The sequence below is a fragment of the Anser cygnoides genome, chromosome 26, assembly GCF_040182565.1.
Source record: "Anser cygnoides isolate HZ-2024a breed goose chromosome 26, Taihu_goose_T2T_genome, whole genome shotgun sequence".
Taxonomy (NCBI): Eukaryota; Metazoa; Chordata; class Aves; order Anseriformes; family Anatidae; genus Anser; species Anser cygnoides.
The window spans coordinates 1,805,775-1,819,110 of NC_089898.1; the positions used below are offsets into that span (position 1 = coordinate 1,805,775).

At 46.3% G+C, this 13,336-nt stretch overlaps 1 protein-coding gene across 1 annotated transcript; it reads left to right on the forward strand.

Moving 5' to 3' along the window:
• Window positions 1-1,130: 1,130 nt before the first annotated feature.
• On the forward strand, window positions 1,131-10,151 carry ATP6V1B2 (ATPase H+ transporting V1 subunit B2). The gene is made up of 14 exons (XM_048047305.2): window positions 1,131-1,286; window positions 3,341-3,396; window positions 3,786-3,884; window positions 4,537-4,630; window positions 4,731-4,808; window positions 5,311-5,450; window positions 5,572-5,673; window positions 6,039-6,136; window positions 6,383-6,506; window positions 6,934-7,084; window positions 7,453-7,535; window positions 7,634-7,738; window positions 8,216-8,345; window positions 8,468-10,151. The coding sequence occupies exons 1-14, from the start codon at window positions 1,169-1,171 to the stop codon at window positions 8,608-8,610; spliced, it is 1,521 nt and encodes a 506-aa protein (XP_047903262.1). The 5' UTR covers window positions 1,131-1,168; the 3' UTR covers window positions 8,611-10,151.
• Window positions 10,152-13,336: the final 3,185 nt, after the last annotated feature.

Here is a 13,336-nt window from a genome sequence, read left to right on the forward strand (position 1 = left end):
ACGTATGGAGAGACAAATAATCCATAAGGAAATAGAAGGTTGACAGACTAATGGTTTCCTGGGGGAAAAAAAAAAAGCTTGCAAATAACCCACTATCTTTTTTATTAAAGCAAAAGTCTAGGAGCAAGACTTTCCTTTTTTTAATTTTTCTTTATTCTTTCCCTAATTCTCCTTTTCCTTTTCTTTTTTTTCCCTTTATTTCCTTTTCCTCTTCCCTTTTTCCTTTTTTTTCCTTTTCCTCTTCCATTTTTCCTTTTTCTCATCCTTTTTTCCTTTGCCTTTCCCTTTTCCTTTTTTCCTTTCCCTTTTCTTCTTCCTCTTCCTCTCCCTTTTTCCCTTTTCTCTTCCTTTTTCCCTTTCCCTTTTTCTTTTTTCCCTTTCCCTTTTCCTTTTCCTCTTCCTCTCCCTTTTTCCTTTTTCTCTTCCTTTTTTCCTTTTCCTTTTCCTTTCCCCTTTCCCCTTTCCCCTTTCCCCTTTTCCTTTTCCTTTTCCTTTTCCTTTTCCTTTTCCTTTTCCTTTTCCTTTTCCTTTTCCTTTTCCTTTTCCTTTTTTTCCTTTTCCTTTTCCTTTTCCTTTTCCTTTTCCTTTTCCTTTTCCTTTTCCTTCCCTTTTCCTTTTCCTCTTTTTTATTTCCTTTTTTTCTTTATTTCCTTTTCCTCTTTTTTATTTCTTTTTTTTTCCCTTTATTTCCTTTTCCTTTTATTTTTCCTTTTTTCCTTTTTTCCTTTTCCTCTTTTTTATTTCCTTTTATTTTTTTCCTTTATTTCCTTTTCCTTTTCCTTCCTTTTTTCCTTTTCCTCTTTTTTATTTCCTTTTATTTTTTCCTTTATTTCCTTTTCCTCTTTTTTATTTCTTTTTATTTTTTTCCTTTATTTCCTTTTCCTTTTATTTTTCCTTTTTTCCCTTTTTCCTTTTCCTCTTTTTTATTTCCTTTTATTTTTTTCCTTTATTTCCTTTTATTTTTCCTTTATTCCTTTTCCTCTTTTTTTATTTACTTTCCCCCCCCTTATTTCCTTTTCCTTTTTTTCCCTTTTCCTTCCCCCCCCCCCCCCCCCCCCCCCCCCCCCCCCGCAGCACCCTGGCCAGCTCCCTCCCCCCGCCGGCCCCTCCCTCCCCTATATGGCCGCATGCGCAGCGCGCGGGGCGCGGGCGGCGCAGGGCGCACAAGATGGCGGCGGTGCGGGCGGCGGCGGCGGGCCGGGGGCTGCCCAACGGCGCCGGGCCCGGCGGGGCCCGCGAGCAGGCGGCGGTCCTGGTGCGGGACTTCGTGAGCCAGCCGCGCCTCAGTGAGTGGGCACGGCCTTTCAGAGGGGGCCGGGGATCGGGTGGAAGGAAGGAGGGGAGCCGCGGGGCGTTGTAATGTCGCGGGGTGCTGCGGGAGGCGGCTGGGTGCGGGGCGAGCCGGGCCCTGAAGCGCTGCGAGCGCTCCCTAGGCCGTGCTGTTTATTTCCTGAACGCTTCCATCTGGTGCAAAATCCAAACCGATCCGTAAAAGTCCTCACACCACAAGCCTGCTGCTCTGCTCGTCCCTGGAGCGAAGGCTTTAGTCCGGGCTGGAGCCGCCGTGGCTTCCTGCACAATTCGCATTTTGTGCTGCAGGTTTGGCGTTTGCCCAAACTGCCATTGCTGTCGTCTGCATGTGGGAAATGTGGTATTTCGGTTCTTTTTGGGTTGTCATGGTGCGGGTTGGTCTGCCTGGGGATGGGGGTTTGGAGTCAGCGGCGAGCCTGCCCCCGGGGGGCTCGGTGCTTTTTGGTGTCAGGGATGTTTTCTGGTGGTCAAGGCAGAGGGAAATGAGGAAGAAGCGCTCACAAGGCTGTCATGGGATGAGATGTGTTGCTCAAGATGCTGTTTCCCACTTCTTGCTGTGCTTTCAACCCTCGCAGGCCATGCAGAGGCCTCTCCTCAGGCTGAAGCCCGTGTAATTCTCCTTGCCCAGGTGAAAGGAGCAGCCTGTTGTGCTTTTGATTAAGGCCGATTTGGTAATATCAAAATCCTGCTGAACAATGTCAGACGAGTGCTAAAACTGAGACGGGGGGGAGTTCCAGCCTCAGGCTCCTTGTGTGCCCCATCACCCACAGACCTTATCTAATGCAGCTTTGATTGTTGCAGTTAAGGGATTATATTGCAACAGTTCAAACAGTTTGCTTAGGTGTAAACATCGCTCTGTTGACGGTCAATACAACGCAAGGAGTGTGTGTCAAGCCTGGGCAACGCTGCAGAGTGCCTAAGGCAGGTAATTCCCTGCAGTTTGGCCTCTGGTGGGATTTGTGACCTTTCTGTGGCATCTGTTTCCCCTGCCTTGCAGCATGACCAGGGACGGGTGCCACTGTCTTCCGTGTGCTGTAAATGGCTCCACTTGCTCATTTTTTCCCCTCCAGGGACAAGTGACTAACAATCGCTCTGGGTCACTGCTCCCTTGTGACCCTGATAAAGCTCTGACTCGGCGTTACTTCTGCCTGGATCAAGTGATGCTGGGATGCTCACGTGTCCTTGGAGCAGGGCAGGGTTTTTCACTGTTTCCACAGCTTTTCTGCGGTGCTGATAGCGGGGTAATGAATTCTAACTTCTGAGCACACTGGTACCTTGGAAAGATGTATGTAGTGCTTATACCTGAGCTGCTGATGTTTAAGGCATGAGCCTAGTGGTGCACCGGTGAGCTGTGGCCTTGTATTCGGTGTCAATCCTTAAGCCAACACAGGATAGCTCAAGAGTAGGAGGAGCTTGGCTAAAGCAGAGTTCAATTTTTTATGCTATAATCCATTGGCCCTTCCTGGGAGACAGAAAAGGTATGAAAAGGTTTCATCACAGCAGTAATGTTTTCAGTGTGCCAAAAAACGTGCAACTTCTATTATAAGTTCTGCTGGTCAGCGCTTAGATGCAAGACCTGCTTGCTTGGCTACTCGCAGGCTTTCATCTGAGTAATTTCATTGTCATGGGGCAGGACTCTTCTGTGGTTAAAAAAAAAAAATGTTTCTCTTTCATTTAAAATGACAGCTTTACATTGTAGTGGTGTTTCTGGTGGCAGGGTGAACTTCAACGGCATTCAGGTTATCCCCAGATACAGGCTTGCATCAATGAATTTGTGACAGACAAGACAATGGCAAAATCGTGTATCTTAATGTTACCTCCACTGCTTTGTGAGTAGTGGCAAAATGCTGGCAACACAGCTCAGCACCGAATCCTTCTCGTGGAGCTCATAATAAGCAGAGAAGCAATGCAGAGCTGAGCCCATAATCTGCAAAACCGAGGCTGGTGATAAGAGTGAGACTTTGAGAACGTGATGTGGGATATTTCCGATGTTTTGAGGAAGTACCTGACTTGTGGCTTTTTCTTCCAGCTTATAAAACTGTTTCGGGTGTGAATGGTCCCCTGGTTATCTTGGATCAAGTTAAGGTAAAGACAAAGATTCCTAATGAAGTTGTTGAGGGATATTTTCCAGGATAAGCTGTAAGAGTTTAAATGCAGACTGTTGTGAAATTTGCGGGTCGCCTGAGCAATTTAAATGCTAGATATGCTTTTGACTGCTGAAATAAAAGAAAATAAGCACATTGGTATTAAAGCTAAAGAGTTGTCCCAGTGCCAGCAGAAAGGGATGAGTAGCTGAAGCTGTTGAGGAGAAGGAAAGGAAACATTCCAGTTCTACCAAACTCCCCCAAATGTTGTCAAACTTAAATGAAGAAACATATATAATCGCTTTGTTCTTGATCTTTTTGCTATTATAATAGTGCCATTAAAAAGGGAACTATAAACAGTTTTAATGGATCTTTCTTGCTCATTTTCAGTTTCCTCGATATGCAGAGATTGTCCACTTGACTCTTCCTGATGGCACAAGAAGAAGTGGACAGGTTTTGGAAGTCAGTGGCTCCAAAGCTGTTGTTCAGGTAAGACTGGGGACTGCATTGTCTCTGGATGCAACAGAAAAATGTTTTATTAATCAGTGTGTGTTTGAACTTTGTCAGATGTCTTGTGATGCATTTTTTTGTACTGTAAGTAAAAAAATAAAAATCCACTTATTCCAAGTGCAAATGGTATGAATAATTTCAGAAGATTGAAGACTAGAGCAGAGAATGACATCTTTTTCTATTTGCACTCCCTCAACACCCTGATTCCCTTGCAGCTAGATTAAGGGAATCATACTATGTTTGTACAGCGTTAGGTTCAGGATCAGCTCCTCTGATATGTAGATGCAGGTATGTCTTCTAGGCAGCTGTTGCTTGTTAATAACAGTTCTTCTTATCTGAAAAACTTTACCCTGTTGGCAAAGGAGAATACTTGAGATCAAAAGAATGGCACTGGGTTTGTTGGTTGCTGCTGATATACCTCATGAATTTTGTTTAAAGTAGGTTTTTATGTCATGTTTTGTACTAGTGAGCTGCTTCTGAAATCCTCTGCTAGCAGGGGACTTGCCTTGCTTTTCTTCCCTCTGGCTGATCAAACTCTCAAGCTGTGAAGCAGCATTCCAGTGCATTATTTTGTAAAGCACAATACTACTTTTTCTTGTGCTTCTTTTTTTTTTTCCTGGTATTTTTACAGGTATTTGAGGGAACTTCAGGTATTGATGCTAAGAAAACATCTTGTGAATTTACTGGGGATATTCTTCGAACCCCTGTCTCTGAAGATATGCTTGGTAAGTACTTGTGTCTTGCTTTGAAGAGTGACCAGACTTACTACCCACTAACTTACTTTCGCAGTAACTTACACTTCTATTTTATTGCTGTTTCTTGCAGGCAGAGTATTTAATGGATCAGGAAAACCTATAGACAGAGGCCCCATTGTTTTGGCTGAAGATTTCCTTGACATAATGGGTATGTTAATCCATTTCTGGTATGGAGTTGCATCTGTTGTTTCTGTTTTCTTAATGTTACAATAGATTTGTTTTTAAACTCCTTGTAACGTTTAGATCCTATGTTCAATCTTTATTTTTCTGTGCAGCATCAAACTCAAATCAAATTCATATAAGTGCAGGTGGTTAGGGTAGAAGAAGGTAACTGTCTTTAGTGACGCTTGAAACCTGTTCAGAGAAGTATATGTAGACTCTTAACTATATAGCCTCCAGAGGTAAAAAAGGTAATAACCTGACAGACTTTTCTTGAAAGCACTCTTATCATTCGCATGAAAGTAGAATGCCAGAGTCTTGAGATCAACAAAAGGCTCAGATCTAAGCAGATGCATCTAAAGATTTGTGGGCCTAAAGGTGCGGTTTCTAGCTTCTGACATGAGCCTTAGATCAGTACTGAAAATCAGTGATAGTTTGATCAAGGTTCCACATGTATGTGGAATAACGTGTGTTCTCTAAAAACATAACAGGTCAGCCAATTAACCCCCAGTGTCGAATCTACCCAGAAGAAATGATCCAGACTGGCATTTCTGCTATAGATGGTATGAACAGTATTGCCAGGGGGCAGAAAATCCCAATATTCTCAGCTGCTGGCTTGCCCCACAATGAGGTGGGTATTCAGTGCTGTTCTTAAAACTGCTAAAGCAGTTTGCCTTTCACTGGGGTTAAAAAGCAAGCAAGTTAAATTCTGCATCAAATATGCAGATGGATTAATACGCTTTCTTCTTTAGATTGCAGCTCAGATATGTCGCCAAGCTGGCTTGGTGAAGAAATCCAAAGATGTGATGGACTACAGCGAAGAAAACTTTGCCATCGTGTTTGCTGCTATGGGTGTAAGTCAATATAATTGGAGGAAAATGATGCTCAAGTAATAAGACAGTGCTGCAAGTAGCTGAATGTTGCTTTTTTGAAAGTGTTCTGGGTAGGTTGTGTGTGTCACTAAACGATACTAAATTGGCTGAATGGCTGAAAATCTGAAATAGATGGTAGTGTACTGTAACTGAGTGATTCTCTGGTCAGGATAAAATATTAAACTTTGTCCCTTGGGTGGACTTCTGTAGAAATAATTCATTCAGTTGGGATCGCAGGGGAGTCTTCGTGGTATAAAGAGCTTTGCTTATGGATTAGTAATAAGGTGTTTAGATCTGAAGGATGCTAAAATCTGGTCTGGAGCTGATGCTTTAATATTATGATTCAGGTGAACATGGAAACTGCTCGGTTCTTCAAATCGGACTTTGAGGAAAACGGGTCCATGGACAACGTGTGCCTGTTCTTGAATTTGGCCAACGATCCAACGTAAGTTGCCTGTGTTGGCTGAGAAAAGGCTGAGAAGAACAGATAAACTGGAAGCCAGAGCCTCGCTGTTGACCTGCCAGGGGTCACTTAGGTTGACATTTTGCAGCGAAGCGTAATTTGCGGTGCTGGTGCTCCAGTCAGTGCATGGAGTAGACTTTTCAGAGGGTTTTAATGTATGTAACTTCAAACTGTTACTTTGCGGCCTTAAAGTACCTGTCATAAATAGGCCGTGCTGTTCTCTTTCAGCATTGAACGCATTATCACACCTCGTCTAGCTCTAACAACAGCAGAGTTCTTGGCATATCAGTGTGAGAAGCATGTGCTGGTCATTCTGACAGATATGAGCTCCTATGCTGAAGCTCTGCGAGAGGTATGCATTTATTAACTCGTATGCTGGGTGTTGGCAGAAAGGGTTCATAGTATAAAGTGAATATAAATTTGTGCGCAAGCTGTTACAATTAGTATTCCTTACAATGTTCTTAAATTAGCCAGTGAGGCTTTTAGTTATTCATTTATTGCCTACAATTATATTCAGCAGTCAAAAAGCTATTGCTTTTTTCATAGCTAAACTTCTTTGACTAGTGGCATTCAGCAGCTTAATAGTTTCTGATTTGCCTTGGCATCTTGTCTTGTCATACACAGCCGGGGTGACATTTCTCTTACTGGTGGTTATGTGGCTGTATTGCAGTATCACCTGTGGGAATAGGTCCTTTGAGTGACTAGTATGGATTAATTAGGGGAGATGGCAGGTGTGTGCGAGTGATCTGGCTTCCTCAAATGCTTCTCTTGACTCTCAGGTTTCAGCGGCTAGAGAGGAAGTCCCTGGCCGTCGTGGCTTCCCAGGTTACATGTACACGGACTTGGCCACCATATACGAGCGTGCTGGGCGTGTGGAAGGCAGAAATGGTTCCATTACTCAGATTCCTATTCTTACCATGCCCAATGATGGTGAGTTATTTTCAAATGTTTTTAATAACTAGCACTTTAAGGGCTCCCTTAGACCAGGCTGCCCTATTTCTGATGCACAGCAAGACTGGTCCTGTGGCCTTTAGGTTTTCATTTGGGTAGTGCAGTTGTTGGCTGTCTTCTCTGTATGGTTAGGAGAAATACTTTGCCCATTTAAGACTTCAGGACTGTTCTCCAGCTCTGTCAGGAGTACTTGCGGCTCTTGCATAAGAGCATTTAGTGATATATGGGGGTACTAACTGATGGCATTTTACTTTAGAAGTTATTTAAGTGTTTGAAAAAGCTGGCACATCACTGCTAGAATGAATCTAAAAGGTCTGAAAACTGTCAAACCGTTTTTTTTTCCGAAGATATTACTCATCCTATCCCTGACTTGACTGGATACATCACTGAGGGACAAATCTACGTGGACAGGCAGCTGCACAACAGGCAGGTGTGTACCACAGTGGTTGGGACCTGTTTAAGATAATTTCTGTGCTTTTTGAAGTATTATTGTTGACTTTTTTTTTTGATGTCCTTTTCTTTCTTCAGATTTACCCACCTATTAATGTCTTGCCCTCCTTGTCTCGGCTGATGAAGTCAGCTATTGGAGAGGGCATGACGAGGAAGGATCACGCAGATGTATCCAACCAGCTGGTATGTAAAAACCCCTTCAGAGAAGCAGAGGCATATTTCAAATACACCTCTCTCACTATGCAGCCAAGCACTTGGGGCCCAGAACACTCCTGAGGCTGCTTTAAAGCACTGAGTGATTAGGGGGACCCTTGTTTGGGTTTTGAACAGAAATGTTTGCATGGGTGCTGGGGAGCCATGTGAGTCACCTTCACGAGATTCTCTGCAGCACGAAATGTGCGTGCTGTATGGTATGCGGTAACTGCTGAGAATGTTCGATGTGGTATAAATTGCTCTTTTCTGTATTAAACGTAGGTAGATTCAGTCTTAGTGTATTGGGCGCTGTGCAATATAACAATGCTGTGATGGCGGACACAGGAGACTTAGCTATCTGAAGGACCCCAAATGTCATCCTTCCAAACGAGCGCCTCTTTTGCTCTTAAACTAAGGATGTAGTTTAGTTACCAAAGTAAAAGCACTAATGTTTCTATCCCTTTTTAGTACGCCTGCTATGCTATTGGGAAGGATGTACAGGCTATGAAGGCTGTGGTTGGCGAGGAAGCTCTTACCTCAGATGATCTTCTTTATCTGGAGTTTCTGCAGAAATTTGAGAAGAACTTCATTGCTCAGGGTAAGCATCTGTTTCAGGAACATCGTGGTCTGCATTAACACCTAGAAGGTCTTGTTTGCAGACCTCCCTGTTAGCGAGATACTTTCCTGCCACATGTTTCAGTCTGTGGTTAATTTCTGTAGGTCCTTACGAGAATCGCACTGTTTACGAGACCTTGGACATTGGATGGCAGCTTTTGCGAATCTTCCCCAAGGAGATGTTGAAGAGAATTCCTCAGACAACGCTGGCTGAATTCTATCCTCGAGATTCAACTGCAAAACACTAGCCACAGCTTCATCTCTAGCTCCTTGCTCTGTGAAATGCTGTTTGTTTTCTTTTTTCATGTGTTGGTGTTTACTTGTTACCCTTATAATTAAAACCAAGAGTAGGTGACATTTGTGCCAGTGTTCCAACGTACACTGATACCAGTTTTTAAAATATCCCTTCTTCCAAAGCCTGGGTCTTCAGGAAAACCTTTAGGCCAGCTCTTACAAACGTGCAATAGCTATCACAAAGCATTTTTTTTTTTGAACTGGACCTTTTCTAGACATTTCAAGGGAATGTCTTGAGGATTACCAGAAACTGCAGATCTTTGCTTTCAAACCAGGAGCACATGGCTTAGAAAACATGGAAGAGCAAATGCGACTTCCTTTGTCCAAAGCATCTGCTCTGTCTGATCGTATGCAGTTGCCTTGCTGCTGGTAGAGCAGATGGTACTCTGCTGCCCTGCTGTTGTGCCTGAAGACCAGGGTAATATGTGGGAAGTGTGGTGCGCAGCAGTGTACCTCTCTGAAAAGTGCAAGTCACTGTTGTTTACCTGTGGCGTAAGATTTGTAGAGGTATGCATGAACTAAGGACACTAGTGAGCACACCAGGCGCTTCTCTACTAATAAAGGGTCTTTTTCAGAGGTCACAGGCCAGTGGGTTGCTACCTGAAGGCAGCATGCTAAGGCTCAGTTGCTGAATTAAAGGTTTTAAATTGATGTTTGCAGAGTAAATTTCCTACCTAACTTTTTTTTTTTTCTGAATTCTGGAAATGCCAGAGATGTGTAAGAGCAGCTAAAGCATTCTGAAATCAGTAGTGGCCCAGTGGGCAAGTCTGTAGGTAATTCAAGGCTTCATGCTGCTACCGAAGGGGATTGTGTGATGTGAAAACTCTTACACCTGACACAGTTGTACTGGTGGGAGGTCAGCTTTTAAAACGTTCATACTAAACAACGCAACAGGAGAAAGCAACCTAACGTACGAATGGATATTTTGAATTCTGCTATAAAGCATGCTCTAGGTGGCACTGGGTCCTGAGTCGGGTTTGAAACTGTTGTGGTTTGCACTCCAGGCACAGATTTGGCTAGTCAGGAGAGCTCAGCATTCCCAAACACAGCAAGCTTGGCTAGTCAGTTCAGTGTGATATTTTTATTTTATTTTAAATCGGTTCAGATGAGGCTCAGAGCCCAGTGCTGGCAGGCTTTCGTGCTTTTTTCCAGGCATAATGTAGTCTAAGCGCTGGTCTAGCTAACCAAAGCATGTTGCACCTCTCTAAATGCCTTCGGTGCTTGTCTGGGAAGGTGCTAACATGACTTGAATGATAGTGTGCTAATTCCAGCTTTCCCTGATGTTTCCTATGTGCAGTTCTTCCTATGATTTGTTCAGTGTTCTCTGTAACTTGGACGCAATAGCAACTTTATTCCAGTGCATTCCACTCTAAAGCTGTGTCAAGTCTATTTTTCTTGAGGTAGGGATGGGAGGTTGGAAGTGTTGGCATGAGAATACTTTAATGTAGAGAATATCTAAATAAATTAAATATGAAAGGTGTTGAACAAAACACAAGTTTTTGTGGTTCTGTGGTGAAAAACAACCTGGGGTCTTTCTGCAGTGGCTAAGATGTCCTTTGTCGCTGAGGTTCCTGTTTACACAAACGAAAATAGATAATCTGCTGAAACCCAACACTTTTCAATCCTGTCTGCAGCGAAGGCCGCTTGAGCCGCATGCCGTGTTATTACTGGAGCTGGTGGCTTCTGGTGAGCAGGATTTGGCCTTCGGCTTCACGACTGAATGCTTTGTGCTGGCTGAGTGGGTGGCTGTTGCAATCACAACGTGATCCCAGAGTTTCCACACGCATCTCAATTGGCAGTTTGTGCTGCAGGAGGCTGGGAAACCTTACCAGAAACCTTAAAAGGCTTCTTGGAAGTGATCTTAGGGGGTGTGTTGACTTTTAAGGGTGAGGGGGAGCTGTGGCCTGGGTAGTTTTGTTCTGGCATTGTGCACAGACAGCTTGGGGCACGACTACGTAAATCCCTGGTGCAAAAATCCCTGGTGCAAGTCCCTTTACGTGAATTAACTGCCCTAAGTATTTCCCTGCTGGAGGCTGGCGAAGGTGAGAGGTGTTGAGAGCAGTGTGAAACGGGGAGATCTGGGATTCTTCCTGATGTAACCCAGAGAGCTGGGGTTAACCCAAGCTTCCCTTCCTTTGCTGAACACACACACATCAAAAATGGTCTGCATCTGGTCGCTTAAGAAATGAGGCAGGAGTGCCTTTCCTTTCTGCCGGTGTTGCCATTCATCTTTCAAGAATCGTGCCCCGACTTCCTGAGCTGTTCTGACACTGGCTCTGTAAACAAGGGTTTGTTCTGACTGATAAAAGCCTGAGGCTGTCTTGGGTCTTCTCTTATTAACTATTCTGCTATGCTACAGCTCAAGCTGTTGCTTGTGTGGCAGTACAAGAAGTCCTTGGGGGTAGATGAAGACACTACCTCTTTTTTTAAAAATTCATTTAAATGTCCAAGCTGGTTCTGACAGTAGGTTTTTCACCGAGAATGATGCTGAGTTACAAATCCCATGTCCTCAGCATTAATAATGGCCTTGTGATCGTCCCGCAGCTTGAAAGATGGTGTTTGTTTAAAGCTGTGGAGGAAGGAAGAGGAAGGAGGATGTAGTATACTAAACACATGTGATGGCTTCCAAAAAAAAAAATCAGGACAAAGCCTTGATGCTTTCTACCCACTCACCAGCTCAGCTTACAGCCCTCTCTTGAGGGAGACCTGTGGTTGAGGCATGTGAGTAACTTCATTAGCAGGGGGCAGCACTCTGAGCGCTTAGCCCAGGTTTTGAGAACAGGAGGAAGAGGAGAAATTCCAAAGTCCAGCGGATTCCTGAAATCCTTCGGTGGGTGGCGTGTGCGGGGGGGACAAAGGTTGCGCAGGCATTCCTGAGGGTGGGTAAGCGCGGCGCAGCAGGCAGCTGCCTCTCACGAGATACCTGCGAGTATGCGTGCACCGGTAACGGGGCTCCTGGCCCTCGCAAGCATTCGGAGCGAGATGAAAGGAATTTTGCCGTTATGTGAATATCCCCTGCGATTGCGCCCTGCTAACTCGCAGCCGGTGGGAGCACGGGGGAAAGAATGAGAAGCAAAGGGCTCAGCCGCGTGGGCGAGCCTGCCCTGGCCACGGCTCCTTTGGGCCAGACGAAGGTTTGGGTAGGATGTAATACCAAGGAGGCTCTGTGCTGGGGATGAAGTAGCCGCTGTCTGCAGCATGCGGGAGCACTCTGCTCGCCGCGAGAGGCTGCGGTGGAGCGCGGCAGCCACGCAGCGGCACTGCCCGCCCTGCCTGGGCGCGTGGAGAGGGGACGGAGCCGGCTGCTGCCCGCAGCTCCTGCACCAGCCCCGTTACTGTGCTCCCCAGGGCAGGGCTGCTTCGGGTTCTGCATCACCTGGAAATGATGCTTTTTTTTTTTTCCATTAAATATTTAGCAGTGCAAGAAGTGCTTTGGGAATTACAAGACCTGCTGGAAGCAGCACTGAAGCGGTGATGCTTCTTAGCCACTGACTGTAAATGCAGAGTTTCTGAACAGGGCATGCGTGTATCAGGGCTGGTTCTGGTTTTGTAAGGTCAAGGGCTGCGCTTTCAGACACAAAACCGGCCTGCCGGGGCTCTCCAGCTCCTACCTGGGGGAGCTAATTCAGGTTTGTTTGCCGTTCGAACCGCTACGAACTCTGGTTTAAGGAGGCACGTTTGGCGGCAGCGTCCAGCCCTGATCTGCCCCAGACTCGTGCAGGTGAGCACCCAGGTTGTGCTGCTCCTGGCCAAGCACACCTGAGCTAGCTCTGGAGGCACGAATCCAGGCAGAGGAGGCTCTGTCTTCCTCCCGACTCCTGCTGCTAGAGGAAATGCAGCTGCCAGCACGGGCACAGCATCGCTGCGACCTGTGCTCACCGGCAGGTCCCCTGTCCTGCAGGTAGCGAACAGCCCGAGCCTGGCGCGGGGCCCTACAAGAGGGGAAGGACAAAAATAGCTTCAGCTAGCTTCAGCCAGAGGCCCCGGGAGCAGGCTGGGGCTTGCAGCTCAGCTATTTTAGCGCGGCGCTGGGAACGTGGCCCTTCCTCCAGCTTGAAGGGAAGGGAAAGCAAAAGGGCGTTTGGATGGGGCGTCCCCCTGCGAGCCGGCAGCGGGCTCCTGTCCGAGTGTGGGCAAAGCCTCTCTGGGCACCCTGACCCCAAGACAAATGGGGACGAGGGGCTGCAGTTGGTGGCACCGGCCACAGGAATGTGCATGGAAATGGGGGTGTCTCCCCCAGCGTGGCCAGCCCTGGAGCTTCCCTCGTCCCCAAAGTGATGCTCTCTGCCAGCTCTCCTCCTGCTTGCCCCACCAAGGGCCAGGCAGCAAAGGAGACCCGGGCACGAGGTGATGGTCTCGGATCAACGCATCCCCGGGGGGTGAGAGCTTTAGAAACCCCACCGAGGGAACACGGGTTTGGGCCGTCTGCGGGCGAGGGACGCTCTGCCGTGAGGCCACATCCCCCGGCACGGCGCTTAGCCGGGTGCTGAGCAAACAGCAATATTTCACCGCACGGAGACAGCAGGTACCGTGCTAAATGGGACGTGCTGAGCTCACAGCTGCCGCCCTAGTGCATTTACACGGTGTTTTCCCTTTTTTTTTTGTTTTGTTTTCTGAGTAATGACTAATGAGGACTGCCTGGGGGCCTTATCCCCCCTCCGCCGCCTGATTTCAGCCAGT